The sequence below is a fragment of the Urocampus carinirostris genome, chromosome 5 (genome assembly GCF_059441175.1).
Source record: "Urocampus carinirostris isolate Australia breed hairy pipefish chromosome 5, RoL_Ucar_1.0, whole genome shotgun sequence".
In the NCBI taxonomy this organism is placed as follows: domain Eukaryota; kingdom Metazoa; phylum Chordata; class Actinopteri; order Syngnathiformes; family Syngnathidae; genus Urocampus; species Urocampus carinirostris.
In genome coordinates this window covers 5175041-5200306 of record NC_142353.1, presented here as the reverse complement: position 1 = coordinate 5200306, position 25266 = coordinate 5175041, and the positions used below count along the sequence as shown (strand labels likewise).

The window sequence follows — 25266 nt, the reverse complement described above, 5'->3', positions numbered from 1 at the left end:
ATTGTCAAAAAAAAATTCAGGCAAGAATAAGAACTTGCTTCTGTGTGTCTCAACTTAGATTACTCAATGTTAGTAGCACTTGCAGTGATTATTTCAGTTGGGGACAAAACCTCAGAGTGTTACCTTTCAACTGAGATCAAAACTGTCCAGATTTTCCAAACAGTTCAACAACATCATTTAATTTACTTTGGGCACAGCTAGGATTTGGATTTTGGGTGAATTTTACAGGATTGTTAAGGGGATATGGTCTGCTGGCTGGATCAGGCCTGCCAACAGATTGAATATGGCCCAAAATACAATTCTGAGAGAAGCACATGACAAAAATGAGCAACATCATGTCAAACAATGACCTGCAGTTTTAAATACGTCCACTGGTTGTCCCTAAAGCCACGCGACACTTCAATAGCAAACCACCAATTGTAGCTGTATTCGTTGACTTTCATTAATCAACCAGAAAACGTTTGAGGAAATACCTTGATGTTATTTTACTTTAAAAATAAATCATGGATGAGCTGTTCATGGCAATATGATTGCACTCACGAATGGTGCATGTGGATGTTTCTCTCCTCAAATCGCAAAATTTGCTTCAATACTATGCTTTTTATCCTCGGTGATTGAAAATGTGCTTGCAGAAAGAAGCTAAAGATACCGTATTTTCTGCACTGTAGGGCACACCAGATTGTTAAGTGCACCCCCCAAAATAGTCTTTTTCAAATATTTTTCCATAAATAAGGCGACCTAGATTGTAAAAAAGTGAAAAGACTGTTTAACTTATCACAATGCACTATGCAAGTCTGTGTTTCTGGCACCGTGAGTGTAAAGTAAGCTACTTTTAGTTGTGTATTTCTCAGATTCCTATGCTATGGAATCAACTCGTTTAACCTCATCTCATCTCATTAGCCACACCGCTTATCCTCAGTAGGGTCGCGGGGGTGCTGGAGCCCATCCCAGCAATCATCGGGCAGTCGGCAGGGGACACCCTGATCTGGTTGCCAGCCAATCGCAGGGCACACGGGGACAGACAACTCACTCGCTTATTCACCCCTAGGGACAATTTGGACCGGCCAATTCACCTGAAATGCATGTTTTTGGAATGTGGGAGGAAACCGAAGTGCCCGGAGGAAACCCACGCAAGCACGGGGAGAACATACAAACTCCGCACAGGAAGTCTGAAGCTGGATTTGAACCCACTCAGGAGGTTCCCAAGACATGAACTGTGCCGCACATGCGCTAACCACTGCGCAGCCGTGCTGCCCTTCGTTTAACCTGTTTTACTATTTTCAATATGCAAGTAATCATCACACACACACATAGTCACGTTTCAAAGATTCATCTTTTCAGTCTAATTCCATTGTTTTTAATACGTTTTCAATGTTTTTGCATTGTATGAAATTTAATACGCATGCGCCATTGTAGTCACTGCGCATGCGTGACCTTTCAAAAGATACGTCTGCTGACCGGGATGTAGTAGATCGGCCTGGGCGGCCAAGCGGGATGGCGGCCGGGCCGGGCTCCTACATTTGCGAAGTAGTAAAACTTATTTAAATGCTATTATCTGAATGCTATGGCCAGCAATGGGTTTATATCTTTATAAACTCGACAGTGAGTAAAAAATTGTGTGATGATGCAATAAGCTTTTTAGGAGCGCCTTATATAGTCTGGAAAATATGGTACTTTCTATAATAGATGTTAAATCTAACAGCGTGGTTCCCAAATTCAAGGAAGCCTTATGATAAAAAAAATAAAAAACAGAAAAAAACTTTTAAATACTTCGCTCTTAAATTTGTGTTTGTGTACATTTTTTTGTCATGTTCTAGTATGCATGGGTTTTCATGAGTTATTTAAACTCTAGTGAAAATTAAGTCAAGTCTTGTTTTGATTATTATTTGTTGTTACATATGCACAGTTGATAAAAAATACAAGAAATCTTAGTGAAAGAAAAAAAGATTGAGGAAAAACAACACTTCAATAATGATTTTATAATCGAATCATACGCCACTGAATCGGAATTTAATTGATAGTGTTAGGAAAAAATCCCCAGCTAGGGCATGCATTTTCTGCCATTAATTTACCAGTAAGATTGTTTTTTTTCGACCATGTGGACCCTGAGGTAAAACAAGTTTGACATCAGAGGTAAGAACAAGCCTAACAAAGTCCAGCCTGACCCAGGCCCACAAGTCTTATAGCCTGACCCAAACCGAACCCGACCAGTAAAATTTTAACCCTAACCCCTTACCCTAGTCCTAACCATGACTTTAACCCCAAGCTCAAAACAAACCCCTAAATTTTAAATTTTATTTGTGAAGACCCGGGAGGTGGAGAGATGATTTATGATACCAAATTAGAGTGTGTCTTTTGTAAAAAAAACTGACTGTATAAACATTTACATCTCCAGACATACATACAGTATATGTATAAATGTGTTCGCTGAGGTTACATTAACTGACAATTTTCCATCATTGACGGATTTTTCTTCGAAGTTGACCTTATAACTTAAGGATGTCCTATTTTGACGTGTTGAAAATCAGGCCATAAACCACAGCATATGTCCTTAAAGCCACAGTGAGTAATATTTGACCACTAGATGGCACTGTTTCCCAATGCACACAAAAACTAGTGCCACAGCAGGCAGCAAGATGGCAGACAAACAACTTCTAGGTGGGGAATCTTAACATTGTTTTGATAGTTCATGTATTTTTGCCTGGCATTCAAATCAATGTTGGGTTTTTTTGTTTTTTTTTGTTTTTTGCACAACTAGGAAGCACTAAATATTACACATTGTTCATTTAAGAATCTAGTACTTCAAAAGAGAGAGAGAGGGAGGGAGTCAACAAAGAACAATAATGGAGATAATTAAAATAATTTGAAAAAATAGCGAGAGAGAAGCTCGACCCTAACATAATGACAGACATTTTAGGGCAAAACCCGCCCCAAAATTTGGGTTGAGCTCAGGCTCCAAATCTCAGCTTTGTTTGACATCCCTGATTTATATGATTAGAATCACTTCTGTGTGAATGTACCTGGCTCCATGACTTTACCTCCCACCTATAAGTGCAAATTCGCACCAGACAGGGGACAGTGGTGGCGGGTTTGACAGCTGTATGACACCTTTTCTCCAGTACAACTCTTTCTTTGCCTCGGACAAACTGGACACAGGACACATTCCTGAGAACCAAACCCAGGTTGCAAGACACGGAGCAAGGTGTCAAACTCTCAACCTTCCACCTGAACACACAAACAAATTAGTGAGGTGTTGACAGAGACATTGAGGCTTGCTTGTATTGTGTCACCTGGCCGGGCAGTCGTGTGTATTACAAGACACCACGGCTGGTGGTTTTGCAAAGCCGCTGCACTCGGAATCCTCCAACAGCTTCTCTTCTCCTTCTGTCGCTTGAGAGCAGTAGAGCACTACGTTGGCAACCCCTCCACCGCATGTTGCGCTGCAGATTCCTAGCTTAGATCGCCACCTGGTTTTGCAAAATATTCCGTCACTTGCATCATTGCTTTCCAAAATATAGTAATCCCTCATTTTTTCCCAAGGGAACCCGCGATAGTCATAATCCGCAAAGTAGAAATCTTTATTATACATTGAAAACAAAGAACAAACATTTTTACAAGCTCAAGCATTTGTTCAACCTTCCAGTTATCTTGTGGACAAAATGACCAGCCATTGTTGTTCGGCTTTGTGGTAAAAAATAGAGAAGTCCTCTTTACAGTTCAACATGTTAATTGTTTTGAAAGACAAAATGAAAGCAGTATGTACACGGAGACTGTGAAGCACTACAGAAGCACGGTGTTACACCCTGGGAAAATTCTTCAATTTGTTGTGGCGTTGGACAATTATTGTCTGTAAGTATGAAACCAGTGTTCTTGTTTGCCCGTGTCCCTGCGTCCTAGTCGCATCATTTTTGCTGGGGACGCATAGTGTCAAATCAATGTGCGTCCCGGGGACGCAACTCTTTTGAGACAAAATTGTCATTATTAACTGATTACTTTTTTTTTTTTAAACAAAGACTTACCGAACTCTAAACTTTTTGTCAGGCCGATCTGCCATTTTTGTTTTGGTCTCGCGGTTCGAGTTTTTGTCTGCACGCCGATCTCGGCAAACGAGATCTCGTTGCTTCGAGATTACGTCATTGTTGTGGTGGTTGTTGTTGAGGGAAGGTGAAAATCAGTGTCATTAATAAGTCGAAACATAATGCAGAAAGTGATAACAACGGCAATAATTCCGGCACGAAAAAACGGCGGAGAAATTCTTCGGAAGTTCGCGGAGACTAGGAAAACATGTGTGCTGAAGCGAACGACTCGACGAAAGAAATTAAACAAAATACTCCTAGCAAGAAAAGGACTTTTCTGCCAAAATGGACTAAATTATATTCCTGGTTACGCTATGAGGAGGATGATAATGGATTGGACCTTGAGAAGGCATTACAACTGTGGTGGGACAGCATACCACGAAGAACATATGAACTGAAAAATGTGATAAGTGATAACTTGCTTTGTATTACCAATTAACTGTAATGATTAAAACTGCATGAAAATATAGACTATTATTTCAGCAATATTATTATGTATAATGTACAATATTGTAAACTGAAAAATCTGAAGTGATAACTTGCTTTGTATTACCAATTAACTGTGATGATTAAAACTGAATGAAAATATAGATTAAAATAATTAATTCAGCAATATTATTTTGTATAATGTACAATGTTGTTGTGAACTGAAAAATCTTGAAGTGATAACTGATTTGTATTACCAATAAACTGTGATGATTAAAACTGAATGAATATATAAATTTATATTATATATTTGTCGCCAATTTACAATTTCAACCTCGATAACACATTTTGGGGACCCATAGATCTCTGTTGGGACCCATCACTTTTCAGAGGTAAAATGAACACTGATGAAAAAGATTGTGATGACTCTCGGGAAATACCGTTTTTGTTTATTTTAGGATTTTGTACACATTTACGTTCTGTTGCGTGACTCTGTATTAGCATGTGATAGCTTAGCACGAAGTGTTTCTGTATAGTTAGCAAGCTAACTTCACTTTTTTGTACTTTTGTTTCACTTTTACGAAGACCCTTTAAGGATAGTGGTCGAGGCCATTGCCTGAATAAATATCATTGAAAAGCCAAAAATTCTGGTCATTCAGGACATTGTTGACTAGCTGTCTAGTTTGGCCGAATCGGTGAAACTTGGGCAGCATAGATGATATTTTAACTTTAAATTGTTTGAATTTTCTGAGAATGGCCCCAACAGTAGAAAAAATTAAATGTTATTTTAATTCATGTTTCCATGGAAACTTACAAAGATTGTATTTGGAACAAAATGAAGCAAATCAAGTTTAAATTAATGTCAGATTTTTACACACTAACAAATGTTAAAATGTTTTAGTTCTGTCCTAGATCAATCAGTAGCAGAAGTGTTTTTTTATATCTTTGTATTGTGTTTCACTGTCTTGTATTAACATAAATTGTTAATTTGAAGAGGGAGAAAAGACGTCAATCATTGGAATTAATAGATATGCAAACTAATTTTCTCAAATGCTTTCCCTTTTTTTAACTGTCGAAATCCAGACGAAGAGGGTTAATTATACAACACATATTGTGCTGAATGACAAGTTAATTCTCCAGGCAATATGAAAATTGGTGTTTACAATGTAATCAGTCTGCTTATATTAGGGGTTTAGTGATTTTGACCAGGACACAGAGTGCATACAGAAAATGAGGACAACTGGAATGATAACAAATACAAGTACCGAATTTTATCTACAAATGTTGGCAGAGGTACAAATAGATCTCTCTCTCTCTCTCTCTCTCTCTCTCTCTCTCTCTCTCTCTCTCTCTCTCTCTCTCTCTCTCTCTCTCTCTCTCTCTCTCTCTCTCTCTCTCTCTCTCTCTCTCTCTCTCTCTCTCTCTCTCTCTCTCTCTCTCTCTCTCTCTCTCTCTCTCTCTCTCTCTCTCTCTCTCTCTCTCTCTCTCTATATATATATATATATACAATTGGGTGGTAATGTCTTTAAGTGTCAGCTTAATTCATTTAGCTTTGTGCTTTCCATGTTATTTTTTGGGGTTCAAGGGGTAACATAAGGGCTTGCTACACTTAGTGTATACACTTCATACTTGATGCTTTTACTCTGTGCTATATGCTATGTGGAGGCAAAATGTAGACTAAACACTGTCACTGAGCATGCCACTGACCCCTAATGTAGAGGAGGTGTGATTACACTTTACTCTGAGAACGTTATAAAACAATTTCCCAAAGTCAAACATGACCAAGCCCCCGTTGTTGGAGCCTCAACTCACTTTCAGTCTTCATAGTTTGTTGTCTTCCTAGGACTCATTTTTGGTTACACTTCACACTACCGCGACACCTACTGGACAAATATAAAACACTGTCTCTTTAAGAACCGCAGAATTTTTTTTATTAGCACTGTTTTTGTGTAAAACCCCATTCGGCCCAACCTCACCCATATCCTAGCTTCAGCGGAACCCTACTCATTTGAATTTGAGATCCTCAGTCTAGAGTGTTTTGCTGACATAAAAGCTTTTCGAGAAATACAAAATTGAAAGATTTGCGCGTACGTAATGTTGGTTCGGCGAGCTTGTTTTACATATGGGTACAACTTAGACGGCAGGCTGGAAGGCAGAAACAGGTAGAAGGGACACGGCGACTGTTTAGCCAATCAGAATGCAAAACACAATACATTATAAAATTCTGGCAAGTAGAAAAACTGCAAAAAGTAAACCGCAATACAGTGAGGGATTACTGTACTCATTTTTTTTGTATTGTTTTTTGTATCTGCGGGTGACTCACACAGGAGGGCACGGGAGTGTATTACAGTTCTCAGATTTAGGAACAGGTTTGCTTGAAGGGTCACAGTTGATATCGGGTACCATCCATCTGCTTTGATGGTCCACACAGGAAAACCACACTTGCATTGTTCCTTCAGAAGATGATTTGTATGAGTGTTAAAACCACATCTCTTGTTACTAGGTTTGATTTGTGCAGGTTTCTTACCGTTGCCACATGTCTTTGAACACTGAGTCACAACCGGAGCCCACACATACACAGGAGCTTGTCGAGACCGTGGCATTAAGCCAGACGTCAAAGCAGGCTGGACCTGTTGATAAAAAAACGATTAGATGGGACTCTCCCCTAGCAGTGTTGGGAAAAACACATTACTTTTTATTACATTTCTTTGTAAAAAGTACTGTTATGACTTGTTAATAAAATGTAACTCAAGAGGCGTTACAAGAAGGTGCGTTACTCTACTACTACTTAAAAGCAGTCCATCGATTGCAATGTCTCCCATTCTTTGACATTTATTACTTTGCTCCTTAAAGGTACATTGTGGAGTATTTGACCATTAAATGGCACTATATTCTAATGCCAACGAAAACCATTGCCAAGTGAACACAGCATAACGGCAAAAGGCCAGGCGATTACTAAGTATGGATTCTGCTATGTAAAAAAATACAAATTTATTACATACGTATATATAAAAATAGACAACGGTATGATAGTTCATGTATCTTTGCATTTTTGTTATTACTAAATTAAGGTTGTTTTTATTTACCAATAGGAGGCAAATAATATCATACACAAAGCTGAATAAAATTATGGCAAAGGGTGGGCATGTTTATTTACACTTATAAAATAGAAAGGAATACAGTTCTGGTGGAGTCGTCTCAAGTACGAGAACGTGTCATTTCTCCTTACTGATATTCTTCCTACCTTATGTAATCACATCCAAGTTCTATCTACAACTATAATATAAGTCAGCAAAAATCAAATCTCCTCACAAATAAAATGTCAAAAGTTGGGTTTGCTTTGAGTTTGGTCCTTCAAATCGAGTTAATTGGTAGAATTTGGGCTGCACAGGGTTTTAAATAGCCGCGTGCCTGGGCCAGGGTCAGGCTGGATTTTTTTAGGCCCGATCTTACCTTTAATATGAGTATAAACGGTAGTTTGTAACTCCATAGTTACTTTTAAAGTAACATGCTCCTTTTTAGTGTCAGTAATTTAAGGGGAAACAGAATTACTCTAAAAATGAAGTCAATAGTCATTGTAACTATTTTTCGTTTTTCAGTAACGCGCCTAACACTGATCACTACTGAGAAACATTGAAACAAAGTCTCTTTTTTTACCTCCCTAGTTACGTCCCATCCAATAGGACAGACGTCGTCTACACAGGGCACAGATTCAGGAGGTCGCTTTTGATTTGAGCAGAAACCTTCATCAACTTCCACCTCCTGGCTGTCCTCTTGTCGTACACATGACACATTTCTTTTCATTTCTCCTGGGCCACAAACCGACGAGCAGCGTCCCAACTCTGACACACGCCACCTTTAAACAAAGTTTGCTTTGTCTTCACTGAGTTAAGGATCCTCATCGAAATAAAAGGTGATGTTGATATAAGAGTGCTCTTACTACCTGGCAGGGCAAAGTTGAATCTCACATTTTTCAACAGCTATTGGTGCTGATTCTGCTGGGCAGTCTGAATTTGGAACCGTCAGTACATGGTTGCCAAGATTCTGAACGCATCTGACGGAACGGATTCTCTCTCCTTTACCACAGGAAGCGCTGCAGGTTCCAAACTTTCCCGTGACCCATCTGCAAAGCACCGTAAGTGTATTTTTCTATTTTTTTTAACAGATTTTCCCAAGTAAAATATTAAGAAAAACAAAATACATACTCATTCTAAGTTTTGTGTTATATATTTTGCTTTATTTTAACTTTTCTACTTCAGTCATTTTGAAACACTGCATCTAACAATACCATGTTTTATGTTTATTTTCATGAGGCGAATGGTCACCAGGGTGACAACGATGACTTCAGACTCGCGCCGGGCCTGCTCCATCGGACGGTGCGTCCCTAGCAGGTTACCTCAGTTAGAGGCTAGCAACAGGCTTTGAACTGGTGCGGCCCAGAAGAATCTGACTGTTTAAGTACACCAAAGCATCGCAAGAGCACGCAGTAGGTGATGTTGCTATGTGATTTCTGCCCAATGCTCTGAATATCAGAGTGAAGAAATTCAATCAAACACAATTAAACGGCAGGAGTAACTATGACTAGCTTTTGGAGCCAAGTACCTCGTCATCTAATTAGTGACAGGCATGAATGGATGAACTAGATTCCCACTGTCCCTATAGAGTAAAATTGCAGTCTTGGCAGAATCAACAAGGAAATGTCTAATGTTAATCAACTAGCACAGCAGTCAATAGTAATTGAATTGGAAATTTCAAATTGCGTCATATGGGTGGCTAAAATTTTAGTCAGTACATTGAGTTTTGTTTTGAAGTAGATTTTAATAGTACATACATACACTCAGGGGCAGCACGGCGGCGCAGTGGTTAGCGCGTGTGCGGCACAGTTCTGAGATCGTGGGAACCTCCTGCGTGGGTTCAAATCCAGCTACTGGCCTTACTGTGCGGAGTTTGTATGTTCTCCGGGCACTCCCACATTCCAAAGACATGCATTTCAGGTGAATTGGCCGGTCCAAATTGTCCCTATGTGTGACTGAGCGAGGGAGTTGTCTGTCCCCGTGTGCCCTGCGATTGGCTGGCAACCAGTTCAGGGTGTCCCCTGCCCACTGCCCGGAGATCGCTGGGCTCCAGCACCCCCGCGACCCTAATAAGGATAAGCGGTACAGCTAATGAGATGAGATGAGACATACACTCAGGTAATGTTGCCATTTTTGTAATTTGAGATCGAACACATAAGCTGCCCCAGGACCCTTCGTCAAAAGTGTGCAAAGCTTTCTGTCAGGCTGGTCCCATGTTGTTGATGGGCTGCAGCCACATGGTATCCTGCATCGGCTCGCTACAACGGGTCAGGTGCAATCGACATTTCGTTCTGTGTACATTGTTACACAGAATGACAATACAAGGAAATTATTATTATTATTATTATTATGTTGTTATCGGAAGAACAACATGACTGACGATCTGGTTAACCGCGCAATTCAATAGACCTTCATTCCAACAAAATAAACGGAGAATCCTTCTTTGCCAACATGTTCAATTTTTATCCGATCGGACCACCTCCCGCCACACTTCCGTTGTGAGAACATTATTGTCGCACTCCTGCGTATAAGTAAATGTGAAGTTAGTTAAAATTGAGAACTACACTACTTGATTAAGATGCACAGCTGCTGACGAAGTCCACAAACAAGAGTCTTAATCAAGGTCCAATGTGCTACTTTTCTGTCCTAGACATTTCCCTGCAAATACTATGCCAGCATCCATTAATCCTGTGCGGCTGATACAAAAAAAAGTTGAGTTCCTTCCTTAAACTCTTTCTTTAAACTGTGTTTTATCTTTTATCTTTATTTTTATCTTATTTCCCTTGAATCATCTTGAGTTCATCTTGTATTTTTATCTTTTATTGATTGTAATATTCCATGTACGTAAATAGTTTCTTAGTTTCTGTCTTTACGCTGGCAGCTGTGTGGACAGCAAACTAAAATTTCATTGTTCATGTAAACGTGGTTTATTACTGTGCATATGACAATAAACACTTTGAAATTTAAATTTAAGTTTGCTTATGCGGCTTTTAATCAGGTGTGCTCTTTAGTCCGGAAATACCAGTACTTTATTTTCCCTTTTTTAGGATATTTAACTATTATTTTTCACATATAACGGTGTTTTGGCTTTTTTACAGGAAAATCAAACACTCATTCATTCATTATCTGCACCGCTTATCCTCAGTAGGTTCGCAGGGGTGCTGGAGCCCATCCCAGCTATCTTCGGGCAGTGGGCGGGGTACACCCTGAACTGGTTGCCAGCCAGTCGCTGGGCACACAGGGACAGACAATTCACTCGCTCATTCACACCTAGGGACAATTCGTACCGGCCAATTAACCTGACATGCATGTTTTTGGAATGTGGGAGGAAACCGGAGTGCCCGGAGGAAACCCACGCAAGCACGGGGAGAACATGCAAACTCCACACAGGGGGTTCGATCTTATGACCTCAGAACTGTGCTGCCCTGGAAAATGAAACACTAGGTACTAAATTTTTTTTCTTAGAATTTTACTTTTGAATTTTACTCGTTGGGGCCCTTTGAAAATCTTTGTGTTGAAGAGGTGATAAAGATTATTGTGACTTGATTTAAAAAAAAAATCAAATGATTCAAAACAATTTTTCATTTTTTTAATATTTAAACAAGAAAATAATGGGTGAAATCATACGAACATGTTTTGGTCAATTAAGGTTAATATAGAAATATGTAATATTGTTTTACTTGATGCTACTATTAGTAGAAATAGTTTACCGTATTTTAAAATCTCAAGTACCCCTTAGATTACCTTCAGGGGACTAGTACCCCATTTTAAACCAGCAAAAAGGGTTGTACTGCCTGTACACTTTGTTATACTAACCTTGGTGGGCAGGCTGGGAGCTCACAGGGTGTATGCAATAAAGGGGGAGGAGATGCATTACAATGTTGATCCTCCAGATGTGTCTCAGTTGCTTTGTCCAGACATACATACTGATGCTTTTGCACACCTATAAGAAAACATTTCAATCGTATTTTAAATGGGAATTAAGAGCAATTCTTCTTTAAAATACGTTTCATTCCCATTTCAGGCGAAGGAACCGGATCACTTTCTAGTCAATATTTTTTCCCTGGAATGCAAATACCGGTAAGTTCAAAATACTGTTTGTTAACAACATAAGGTAGCGGTCACTTTAAATCAATTGTTTTATTAGACTCAAAGCCAGGCATGTCAAACATACGGCCTGCGAGCAGCATCTAACTCGTTGGATGATTTAATACAGCACGCCATAAATTTTGAGGATGTCGAAGAAGGAAGCAAGTCTCTAGGTCATTTTAATCAAATGTTATGATTGTTTGGAACAAATGCAAGCCAGATGCTCTTTTTGCCCGTAGGAGGGCAGTGTTGAGCTTGTATCGTGAAATGGGTCTGGTGTAAAACTGCATTCACTCGACTGTTAAAATAAACCAGTTAAATCATTGAATGCCAAACATGAAAACATGAAAATTTTCCCAATTGTTTGAGAATACATGAGTTGTGTTCAGAAAAGATACCTTGTAATCCAAGATGATAATATGTAGGGTAGGTTATTAATGTAGGCAAAAAGCATAATAGTGAGAAACAAAGTCCAAAATTTGGAGTTCACATTCCCTTACTGATCCAGCCTGCCACAGAACAGCCCCATGGCCCAAATGAGTTTGACATACCTGCTTTAAATCAACTGCAACTCAATTGCTTTACCATTTGCCAAACAACAATAGTGGCAGAGAAATAGAAAACGTGATTTTAGTGAATGGATTTATACAAATTTGAAAGCTGTGGCCTACCTAAACCACAGGAGACAGAGCACGGTGTTGTTGAAATGCCCCATTTGCCTTCACCTTTGACTTTTGTTGAGTCACTGTGATTGTTTGGAACATAAAACTGATAACTTATGTTGGGTTTTGTTTTCTCTCCATATTCGTTCCCATACTTGCGATAAACCTGAAATAAGTACAAGCACATGTTTCAACAAATAAAAGTTTTTTTCCAGTGTCAATTTCCACTCATTTGCAATCAAAATTTTGACTAAGACAAATGAGCCGTCCTGACCTGAATGGTAATTTGCTCTAGTACTGGTCCTGGCAGCAGTAACTCTTCCATGTCAGGTAACAGGTCATGAGTCAGATGAAGACGGTACTCTAGCCCATTATCGTCCAATGGGGATGGGTGGGTCTTATTTAATGACATTCTACCCATCCCGGAAACAACGTATTGATCTCCTAATTTTACAGCTACCAACGAAGGAAGCAAAAATAGTCCAAAATAAATTTACTATGCTCTTATGGAGAAAAGTACAAAGCTGAAAAGGGTGTTACTCACCCATGTGAGTAAATAGTGGTGCCCTGTTGACAATATAAATCTGTGTTGCATTTAATGGCAAAGACAAGAAAGTGGTGTACACTGAAAGGGAATGCAGGAAGTCATGAACAGAAATCATTTCTGTCAGAAGAACAATGCTAACAATAGCCATTTTAAATCCTCAGAAAAATATAATAGCTTGTTCAATGAAAACTAATACTATTACTACTACTAAGGGTGACTATATGCACTCCTGTTCAAAAACTTGGGGTCGGTAAGAAAATTCCTTATCCTTGAAAGAAAAGCACTGTTGTTAACGACAATAAATAAATAAATGAATAAATAATGATAATAATGATGATAATAATAACAATCATTATAATCCATCCATCCATTATCTGCACCGCTTACCCTCTGTAGGGTTTCGGGGGTGCTGGAGTCCAGGTTGGCGTATTTCATGGCTGTCACCGCTATTGGTTTGTGTAGTGTGTGTGTGTGTGTGTGTCTGTGTGTGTGTGAATGGGTAAGTCTGGAGCACATTGTAAAGAGCTTGGAATGTCTTCAGTGACTTAATTATCTGCACCGCTTACCCTCTGTAGGGTTTCGGGGGTGCTGGAGTCCATCCCACCTATCTTCGGGCAGTGGGCAGGCGACACCCTGAACCGGTTGCCAGCCAGTCGCAGGGCACACGTAGACATACAACTCACTCACTCATTCACACCTAGGGACAATTTGGACCGGCCAAATAACCTGTCATGCATGTTTTTGGAATGTGGGAGGAAACCGGAGTCACCGGAGGAAACACACGGGGAGAACATGCAAACTCCACACAGGAAGGTTCGATCTCATGACCTCAGAGCTGTGCTGCACATGCGCTAAACACCACACAGCCGTGCTGCCCATAATAATAATAATAATTAATAAATAGGCAGGTTGGCGTATTTCATGGCTGTCACGGCTATTGGTTTTTGTAGCGTGTGTGTGTGTGTGTGTGTGTGTGTGTGTGTGTGTGTGTGTGTGTGTGTGTGTGTGTGTGTGTGTGTGTGTGTGTGTGTGTGTGAATGGGTAAGTCTGGAGCACATTGTAAAGAGCTTGGAATGTCTTCAGTGACTTAAAAAGAGCTATACAAATGCAGGCAATTTACCATTTAAATTACTATTGCGTTTGTTTAATGTCTGTTTTTAATACATATGTGCACAGAGGCCCATTTCCAGCAAACAGCACTTGAGAGTTCCAATGGGACATTTTGTTTGCTAATAGCGTTAGAAGGCTAATGTATGATTAGAAAACCCTTGTGCAATTATGTTAGCACAGCTGACAACAGTTTAGCCTGTTAGTGAAGCTATGAAATTGACCTTTGTTTTTGGCTAATCACATATCTGGATAAACACATTTCTGGGTTTGATTAATCTTTCAGAATGGTCAGAAAAACATGCGTTTTTTTTTAGTTGTTGCTGCTCAAGGTTAGTGCACTTCTTTCATTCCACTATTGTTAGGTGCACTATTCTTTTTCATTGCATTATCATTATTATAACTTAGGCCAGTTATATAGAAGAGACTGTCAAACAAAATAAAACAGAGATTGGACAAACCATTTGATAAATAAAGTGTGACTTTATCATTAAAAAAAAAATCACAAATTTTTCTGGGTGACCCAAAACTTTTGAACAGTAGTGTACGTCAGAGATCCAATATCGCTAGCAGTTAATGAGATATTGTTTAGAGGCATTTCAAAAATGTTTTCTAAAATTCAGGATTCTTACCTTTCGCCCGACCCCCGATGTAAGAGTCAGAGATTAGTGCGCAGGATGAACCGTCCCCCCCACACAAACCGCACACGTCTCTTACTTTTCCAGAGTGTAACACCCCATCGCAACCGAAGAGCTGAACAGCAGCACATGTTTACAATACCACATCAAATTATGTTTCATCTTCAATGAAAATGATCTCTACCAGACATTTCCCTTGCAGACAAGCAGAAATCGAGCCCGGTGGTTGTCGGCCTTCGTATTGGCACCGAGTACCGTCTTCAAATTGGGGTCCACGGCTCACTATGAAGGCTTCTCCTTCGGACTGGCACGTGTATCTGCATAGCTCATCGCCTGATAACATAAAAGTATTTCAAAAGTAATTTCATAAAAGAAGCATGTTTGCTGGTGCTACCATGTGAGAAGTCCACTGCGGGGATCCAGGTGTAAAAGGAGGCCTGGTTGGGATGAAGGTACAGCGGTTGGAGGTTTGTTTTGGAACATTGCTCAGCCATGAAATCCAATTGAAGGTGTTTACACGGCTACAATGACAACAAGCAAAACAGATGTTGATAAGTATCAGACCATTGGGAGCACTTTGAGAAGCTGCGTTGAGATGAGGAATATAAAGACTACAATGATTGCAGAATTCTTGGTGAAATAAGACAGCTTTGATGATAAGACCACTTTGCTTGCTCTTGGATTTGTACCCACTTACAAACCAATGCTCACAGCATCATTTGATGTTGTGTATAAGATCACAAAGCAGGGCAAGCCGCACACTGTTGGAAATACACTTTATAGCCTACTTCGTTAAAAGGGTCATCTGAAACTCAGAACAGCAACGAAAGGTAAATTATCCCAAAGTCCTCTTTCAAATCACACCATCAGATATAGAATTGAGACATTAGTAAAGACAACTTGTAGATCTGAGAAAAAAAAAACTGAAATTGATTTCAAAAAATTACACTCTATTTTGTTCTTAAGTAGGGTTCGGTGAATGCACATATGAAATTGGTGGGGTTTGGTAACACCAACAGGGTTAGAAACCACTGGGCTTGAGAGTGTCCAAATTAGAGCCCGGCTTCCATTTGCAGCCTACCTATCCATTTTCTGGCGCACAGGGAATACAGTACATTGAACTGATGTTTGAATTGCACTTGTTTCTATAATACGCTTATTAGACTGTATAGCTTATTTCACAAATCCAAATATCAAAATGACCAAATCATATAGACTCTTGAGTGCACAACCATTTGGACAAACAAATATATAATGACCAATCAACCTATTTTTCATTTTCCCCACTGAAAAACAATAAGGAAAACAATGCATTTGAGGTGCTTTGTTAGAGTTACAATCAAAAATATGATGTAGCCTTGGTATCATTCGATGTCATGGCATCTGACTTAGACCATACTTGGACCAATAAGTGCAATTCCTACACTAGTAATTTCAGATCCTAAAAACACAGAAAGATATTGGCCAGGCTTGCAAAACTCAGTACCTTGAAACAAAATTATGTATAGGTTGTCTCTCATTCAAGAAAAAATTGACATTATCGTAATTTAAAGGTCTACCTTTATCGACCAACTGTGGAACTCAATTGGGTCTTTTATTGACATTTACTTGGTTATTATCTTAACCATCTGAAATATTTGAAAGGCTTTTAAGAAGATTTTGGCCCAAAACAGTTTTTTTTTTCAATGATCTATTGTGTAAATAGGACTGACCTCCTGTATTGTATACATAAGCAATAAGAACTTTGCAATCACCTGCAGGTTGCAAAGTTCAGCCTCAATACCTTTACCCACACACTCATTTCCTCCAAAAGTAGGTCTGAAAAACAACAAATCACATTATTATTCAGTAACTTGCTACAAAATGCACAGCATGTGGTGCTAACCTTGGGTTGTTGCACTGCCGTGTGCGTTGAATGACTCCACCTCCACATGTTCGTGAGCATACAGAGAACCCAGCCCAGCTGGACCAAGAACCATGCACCACTACAGAAGTGCTTAGCTGGTCTGTGGACTCACAACGGCCTTTCAGACACCACTGCCAAACAGAGAAAAGTAGCTAGCAGGAATCACACTTAACCTTCTCTCATATTGTAATTAAAGGTCTTACTTGATTAGGTGCACATTGGGTCCCATCTAGTAGCGGTACTAGAAGACGTTTGCAGGAGCTGTCATCATTTGGGTTAGTGTGACAGGATAGAAACCGACAGATTGGCTGATTGAGGAAAAAAAAATATTTGTAAAATGTAAACTTATAAATATAAGGTGAATAGAAGTTTTGAACAGTTTCCACGTAGACAAGAAAAGCCTTGATGATGTCATGAACTACACTTTTTAATGCAAAAATGCAAAATCTGCAGTAATGAACCCCATTTACCTGCTTTTTCCTCTCTATTTAGTGAGTATAATCCCCATCTCTATTTACCTACCCATCCTTCCATCCATCCATCCATCCATTTTTCAGTACAACTTCCCTTTTTGCACTACTGGCAGTTCTTTATAGCTTGCCACTCCTTGCACAATTGCTCTCTGCACTATTGTACTTACAGCGTTATTGTTACAGTGTTAATGTTACTGTTTTCCTGACTTGTTAACCTGACTGCCCATTTTGCACATCTGGTTAGCTACTCCTCTTGCACTATCGGCACTATGGTAAAATACTATACGTAGCCATAATACAATACAACTTTTACTTATATCTGTACATTCAAGGAAACTGGGCGGGTCAGATGTATCGACATTTCGTTCTGTATACACGTGTACTAGAATGACAATAAAGTAGATCTGAATCTGAATCTGAATCTTCTGTCACCATTATTCTTGTTATTCCCAACTGAAGTGTTTTCATGAATTGCCCTCTGTTAGATTAGGATTAAACTAATTTCCTGAAATATGTGTCTTTATTAGAATATTAACATTAATTACATTAACCTCTATTGAAAGCCCTGCAACAGGCTGGCAACCAGTTCAGGGTGTCCCCTACCCACTGCCCCAAGTTAGCTGGAATGGGTGGCTGTATTGGAACCAAACTTCAGATTACAAAAAGGATTACGAGGGATTCATCTATTCTCCTTATAAAACTATCTAAAAAATGATATGGTGCTCCGAAAAGGCAAGACGATCTTAATAGAAATATTAAACTCGTCTCTTCAGATTAATTTGTCAATCAATTCATCCATCCATCCATTATCTGCACCGCTTATCCTCAGTTGGGTCGCGGGGGTGCTGGAGCCGATCCCAGCTATCTTCGGGCAGTGGGCAGGGGACACCCTGAACTGGTTGCCAGCCAATCGCAGGGCACACAGGGACAGACAATTCGCTCTCCCATTCACACCTAGAGACTATTTGGACCTTCCAATTAACCTGACATGCATGTTTTTGGAATGTAGGAGGAAACCGGAGTGCCCAGAGTAAACCCACGCGAGCACGGGGAGAACATGCAAACTCTACACAGGAAGTTTGATCTCATGACCTCAGAACTGTGTCGCACACTGCGCTAACCACTGCGCCGCCGTGCTGTCTGTCAATCAATTATCTATTCAAATAATTTATAAACACTTAAATTTGCCGCATTAACCTGTGAAAAATATATATTACCATATCCGGATTGGTGAAGGAGCAGCCTCTTGCAGTACTGCCAAAGGCTATTCGACATTGGTCATCAACCCCGTAATAAAGACCCGGCTTCCAGTCCTGTAGTGAGCTTTCGAATGTTGGTAGATCCTTTGCACACTCAGCTTTCCCTTCCCTTGAAACATAATTGCATGTGAGTCTATTTTGTATTGGATATGTGAAACACAAGATACTGACAAATTAAACCCCAAAAAGTATATCACCAGGCAATGTTTGATACTTTGCTGGAAAATGTCTGGAGAGTAGTAAATGGGTAATTTTTGTCAGACACTATGTTGAAGATTTAAATGTTGAAGCCATCAGAATATGTCATAAGGGAACTATAAACTGTGTGCTTGTCTGTGTGCTTGTGCTTGTGCGTGTGCAGGCGAGAATTCTCCTCACCTGAAAAAGGTGAGCAGCTGATGTCTGCTGCAGGGAGACCAAGTCAAATCAACACTGTTGTAGCCTCCATCAGCGGCCATTATGAAACCACTCCTTCTGCAGGTGTTTTCTATTCCATCGTGATTGATGCCAAAACTGAAAAAGATTGCATGCATTGTACCACGATAATAATGAGAATTTAGATCAACTCTAAATGGAAGTATTATGCACAAAATTCTAATTTTTGTTTTTAAAAAATGGTGCCAGTTTGATTGGAAGAGGATTTCTATGCAGGCCCATTATTCGTAGATTTACTATACAATATTATACCTTTAAAGAAACAGTGAGCATTTTGGGCAGTAAATTACACTGTATTGTGTAGTACAACAGAAAGTGGGTGCTAAATAGCACAAGGATGAATGCATCCTATGAAGACTCAAAGTAACTTAACCGCACAATTCATTCATTTATATTTTTGCCCAGTCTTTTGCAAGGTTCTCTCTAAGTGAGGCCCTGCATGTGTGGGAGCAAATACCTATGTGTATTTAAAAAAGTTGCTCATTTATGATAGTTTATATATTATTTGGTTATTATTTGAATAGACATACTAGGGGGTGCTCAAAAATGCACACTGCCCCATGAAGGTCTACAGCAAAGTAGTCTCCTAGAAACAACTGAGAAGTCTGAGTACTGGTTCTGAAAATAGCTCACTAGTGATGGGTCATTGTGGATCTTTCAGTAAATGTGATTTTTAACTGGCATTAAGAATCACTGACATGATCAGTGTCGTCAAATACATGATCAATTCTTCCAAAAATATTTTGAAATGACCCGATAATGCAGGGGTCTGGAACCTATGGATCGCAAGCCATATATGGGTCTTTTCATGAGTACATACTGCTTAGAGGTGATTTAGAGATAATTTTTGCATTTTTATTGTATCGATACATGCTTAGCACATGTAGATCATGCAAACCCAAAACAATAGTAGTTAAAATAGGACACAATTTTAACTACAGTTTGCAGCAAAGGTGTCTCACCAACAGACCACGTTTTGGTTGTAAATGGCTAAAGAAGTCTTTTTATGGAAGTTCATAAAATAATTTAAATTTACTGTTGGGGCACTCTATGATGAAGCTCTAGCAAAGCACCTAGGGCAATTGGATTGTTTAAGCAGTAGGGATGTGAGGAGCTATACATAAGACAGGACTTTTTCACCTTTGCACAGCCCTGTCTGCACTGAAAGTAAATACAGTACGCTGGTATACTCATTTGTAGTATTTTTTAACATTTAAAAAAAAACTTTGCACTTTTTTTTGAGACAATTATTTAGGAAAAGATGTCAGTCAAAATAAGCCTATACACTCTTGAGTAACTGCCGGAGGGAAACGAATTTTAAGGTGTATATTCATATCCATATGGAACACAGGCTATGGCTTTATAGTATTATTATTTTATAGATTTTACGAAACCATCAAACATCACAAATAAATGAAATAAAATGCGCTGAAGAATTAGCTATTGTCTGGAGAGCAGGTTTGGCGTTTTTATTGAATTTTGTCTTAAAATATACGGTGTGCCCCACTCAAAAAAAACAAAAACAAAATATTTTAGCTTTTATTGTGCTTTGGGTCAAAAAGGTCCCCAGCCCCTGTTATAATGTATAGATGTAAATTACTCAGTCCACTTATGCAGCTGTTTTAGTGGTTGACTGAAAATAATTAACCCTATTTCTAATCATTAAAACCTAGTAATAAAATAATAGTAACATCAAAAGAAGATGTAAATAAAATTATACACTGTTATCTCTTCAATGCATAGCAAACTGGTGGCCCTTTGTGCTAATCAGTACTAAAAGGTATCTTTTAGCTACAATAGGGTTGGTGACCCAGTGTTCATTTTACCTGTAAAAAGTGATGCTCATAAATCTATGGGTCCCAACAGAGATCTATGGGTCCCCAAAATGTAGTGTTATCGAGGTTGACATTGTAAATCAGCGACAAATATATAATAAAAATCTATATATTTATTCAGTTTTAATCATCACAGTTTGTTGGTAATACAAATCAGTTATCACTTCAACATTTTTCAGTTCACAACAATATTGCACATTATTCAAAAAAATATTGCTGAAATAATTATATTAATCTATATTTTCATTCAGTTTTAATCATCACAGTTCATTTATAATACAAAGCAGTTATCGCTTCCGATTTTTCACTTCACAAAAATATTGTACATTATACAAAATAATATTGCTGAAATATTAGTCTATATATTCGTGCAGTTTTAATCATCACAGTTAATTGGTAATACAAAGCAAGTTGGCACTTCAGATTTTCCAATTCATATATTCTTCGTTGTTCGCTGTCCCGCCACAGTTGTAATGCCTTCTCAAGGTCCAATCCATTATCATCCTCCTCATAGCGTAAGCAGGAATATAATTTAGTCCATTTTGACAGAAAAGTCCTTGCTAGGAGTATTCTTTTGTTTGTTTTCTTTCGTCGAATTGTCGGCTTCAACACACGTATTTTCCTTGCCTTCGCGATCTTCCGAAGAATTTCTCCGCCATTTTTTCGTGCCAGAATTATTGCCGATGTTGTCACCTTCTGCATTAAGTTTTGACTTATTACTGACACTGAAGAAATTACCAATTTTGTGTTGATTTTCACCTAATACCAACTTTTTTCAGAGGCATACTTAGCCTTCACCTTCCCTTGACGACAACCACCACAACAAATTCTCAATTGATTTAACCTTGTTAGCATATTAGCCAAATCTGCTAACCAGGATAAACTGATGCAACGTAGCAGTCAAGAGCACAACAAAATGAAAATGTACTGTTGTAAAGTTGAAATATGTCACTGCCCATTATTATATTATTTTGCTTCATTATTTCAGACATGTATAAGTTTTTCATTTATGGAGTTGTAATTAAATAAATTCTTAGTTTATTCAGTTTGGATTATAAAAATTCTCTATTATTTCAGATGTGCTTAACTTTCTAGCCTGGGGTGTCATAATGGTACATGTTATAACCAGTTTGGACAAAGGCTTTCTGTACAAGTACAAACATTTTTGGTTGTCTTTAGGAAGAAATTCCATCTATTCAGTTTCATTTCGGCTCTAGCACCCCCCTTCTTCTGGTGTTGGTTTAAGATCAGGTAATTGTATCATTGTAATCCTGTGCAGTCCTTTGAGACATTTTTGTGATTAAGGGCTATATAAATAAATTTGACCTGATGTGAGCCTTTTTTGCTTGCACACTTGTGAATTGTCGCAGACATTGTCTGTATTTCAATAGTGTCAGGATTATTCTGTGAATAAAATCTTCAAAGGAACTACTCATTTGCTCCAGCCGTTATTTTGATAACCAACTTTCTCGCTATGAACAACAAAATTAACATGTGCAGAAAGAAAATGCTGATTTACAAAAGCACCTATATAAAAAAAACTTCTGATATCACCACACAACAAGAAACATTTTATGATTTCTGAAATTGTCAGATTTGTGGTTCCCTCGCAAAAAATTGCCACCTTTGAGACAGAAGAGCCGCACTACTGTTCACTTCTATTTGGTACGATACTCAAAGTGCGTTCAACAACCGTTTGAAGCATAGAAAATCTCAAATGTTGACAAATCTTTTCAAAACCCTTGTTGTGTTTATATTTCCCTAGTGGGCGCCGTCATACCTGTGTCCAATTTCATGTGCAATTGTGATCCCAAGGTCAAATCCAGTATCCTCGGTGATCACACAGCTCCATTCACTGGAACAAGCACCTCCTAGCTGTGTAACCCCTCTGACCTGCTTGTTTCCATCAGGCAACACCAAGTCATACCTGTGTATTATCACAGTCACACATAGTAATACGAAGAGCTTTACTCAGGCTGTTGCATCAACAGCGTTTGTCAAACCTTGTGATGTACAAAAATAGATCAGCGTGCAGAGGGTCAGTATCATTGGTTGGATTTAAACGGGAACCCCAGTCGCACACGCTTCGCAGTGAAGACGTGATGTTTGGAGACATTTGGATTCCTGACTAAAGTAGGGAGGAAATGTAGGATTGAATGAGAGGGGGGGAATGTTCGCCGAAGATCCGCAAGGAGTCACCGACCTCAGGTTTTGACAGGATGATCATGCGGATCAGGTGTACCCTCATGTTGGCGCCCAGTGTACTGTCTCTCAACAGTTCGGAGGCCTTTGTGAACAGAGCACACACACATAACTTGATTAATTAAAACAAATACAGCTAAAACAGCCTCCCTGTGTGGAGTTTGCATGATCTCTCTGTGTCGGCGTACGTTTCCTCCGGGGACTCCGGTTTCCTCCCACATTCTAAAAACATGCATGTCAGGTTAATTGGCCAGTCCAAATTGTCCCTAGGAGTAAATGATTGTCTGTCTCTGTGTGCCCTGCGACTGGCTTGCACGTGCGTCATGAACAACTGAAACATGCTTTAATGATGACACAAGCCACCAGATAGGAGACGCAATTAAATTAAATCTAATTTTCCATACAGCTCCTTTAACTTCCGCAAAGGCTTCCCACTCCTCCTGCCCAGCGAGCACCAGATTGCTGTCTTTTTCCTCTCGTCCTGACTTCCCCGATCCCGTAATAGAGCATTGTGTGAAACATTACGCATTTGGGTCCTCTGCTTGTACCGGTCCTGGCAACTGTTGCGTATCGGCTATCTAAAATAAGATTTAATAAGTGGAGTGATTAATATTGGAGTGAAGACCATTTTGAGACTGGTCATGGAAAAATGGCATCAAAATTTCCCAAAGGTCAAATAATGACCAATCATGGTTAAGCTTTAGAAAACAGGTGATTGGTTTCTCGCTGAGCCTTGAACAACAGTGCTATCATTTAAAGTCATTGGTAAAAGGGCTGCTGTGAGCAAACGGCTGAATACTGCTTCTCTAATTCTAATTTTTCATGTAATGTTGATTGGAAGGCCCATGTACTGTATGTATATACGGAAAAATAATTGTGTTTTATTCCTGTGACATGCGGGTGAGATAGGGGCCAGTCAGATTTACAGATAAATAAATGTACATCTTATCATTAGATTGCTAGAGCAAGAAAGCATAAAAACGTCTTATTATCTTAACTTATGATAGAAGTCTATGCAATGCTCATTTCGACTAAAAAACCTCAATTGATGGGAAATTATCCATCATAAAAAATACTGGATGACTTGGCTTGCTGTTAGTTTGCTGATCACCAATTCTATTGTTTGTGGCTAGGTGTGCGCCTGATTAGAATCCTTGGTCTCACTATCGCCCTCCGCCACGAGGCAGGAGAATTGCGTGCCTCACTCTGCATCTGTGAACGCTTAGCACAGTAAGACAGTACATATTAATAGTGTGAGTGGATAAGTGTGAAATACATTTTAAAGCATTTCAGGAGCTCTTTAATGACTTGAAAAGTGCTATATCAATGAAGTCCATTGACCATTTATTAATAATAATTATATGTTGGGAACATTTTTGATTTTTGAAAGAAAATCTCAAGAATGGTTAAGGAAAATGAGCAAGAAGTTTAAAACTGAATAAATCTTAAAATCTGATGTATTTTTAATTTATTATGTCCATGATGATAGGTGAGGTTGTGCCTCACCTGCCTCTCAGGACTGTGCGTCACTTGTTGTCTGCTTGATAGCAATTTCTGAGGACTCTTCAATGCCAAATTTTACTTTGAGACTGAAATGTTTCATAAACTCTAGCATGAGTTTTCTATGTGTTAGTCCTATTAAAAAGCAACTTCTGATAGCCAGTTTTTTTGTCATTGCTTGCTGTGGGCAGAACACTCACGCCAGCCTACATGACAGACAGGACCGCGGTAGTATTAGGGTTAACAGTTAGCAAGACTTTGCTTGGAATTGGATGGCGAGTGGCACGTGGGGAGGGGTAAGGGAATCGGAAAATAACATCTCAAGGGAACGGAATTTCAATTTTGATAGGATTTGTTTAGGATATTCATTGCACCGGCTATTCAGTTAAAGTAACCCATCCCACAGAACTCAACAGCAGTCGTCACCTTGGGGAGGTCTCTGACGTATTGTGGTTTTACGTCTCGACCAGGACACAGCAAGGATGGCAGCTGGGGTCAAACAGTCTTGCAGTGCGAGACCAAGTGCCGATGATTTTTTTTTTTATATGGTCTTTGTGGCAACTCGCGTTGTTTGCCCGGCAGGCAAGAAGAGAAAACAAATCCTGTACGCGGTTCGCTTTTAGAGGACCAATGACATGTGTTTACAATGGGTGTGATTTGGGGGGAAAGCTGACACTTTCCCAGTCGGTTTCAGTGGTAAACCGGTTTCTAGAATTGGGGGCAGATGAAAACCTCAACCCCAAATTGTTTTGAGGCCGCCTGGGGGCGGACAATTAAAATTGAATAGCTCAGGGGTGGCGGACAAGTTTGACACAAAGAGCCGAAATCTGTCTGTGAGAGTCAGAGAGCCACACCATGCACTGACCTGCCATGACAGAGAAACACACACAAACACAATTAAAAACATATTATTTCCCATAACACACTCCTCTCCTTACAATACAACAAGTATTGTTCTTATGTTGATTTCAAGGAAAGTGTCCACCCTCAATACACACAAAAAATACTAAACATGAAACAAGGCAAAGAGCCACAGT

At 39.2% G+C, this 25266-nt stretch overlaps 1 protein-coding gene across 1 annotated transcript in view; it reads right to left on the bottom strand.

The window, feature by feature from the left end:
* adamts13 (ADAM metallopeptidase with thrombospondin type 1 motif, 13) overlaps nt 1-25266 on the bottom strand; it is a 37247-nt gene that overhangs the window by 10179 nt on the left and 1802 nt on the right. Inside the window, exons 4-24 of the mRNA XM_088335427.1 lie at nt 22731-22814; nt 22531-22655; nt 22308-22454; nt 18636-18770; nt 18216-18366; nt 16729-16833; nt 16505-16656; nt 16374-16437; nt 15014-15140; nt 14804-14952; nt 14614-14734; nt 12872-12952; nt 12602-12783; nt 12337-12493; nt 11393-11519; nt 8446-8625; nt 8160-8358; nt 7030-7132; nt 6826-6955; nt 3291-3467; nt 3021-3225 (exon numbers count right to left, since the gene is read on the bottom strand). Of these exons, the coding sequence (XP_088191553.1) occupies nt 3021-3225; nt 3291-3467; nt 6826-6955; nt 7030-7132; nt 8160-8358; nt 8446-8625; nt 11393-11519; nt 12337-12493; nt 12602-12783; nt 12872-12952; nt 14614-14734; nt 14804-14952; nt 15014-15140; nt 16374-16437; nt 16505-16656; nt 16729-16833; nt 18216-18366; nt 18636-18770; nt 22308-22454; nt 22531-22655; nt 22731-22814 (2901 nt within the window). The remainder of the gene's footprint in view (nt 1-3020; nt 3226-3290; nt 3468-6825; nt 6956-7029; nt 7133-8159; nt 8359-8445; nt 8626-11392; nt 11520-12336; nt 12494-12601; nt 12784-12871; nt 12953-14613; nt 14735-14803; nt 14953-15013; nt 15141-16373; nt 16438-16504; nt 16657-16728; nt 16834-18215; nt 18367-18635; nt 18771-22307; nt 22455-22530; nt 22656-22730; nt 22815-25266) is intronic.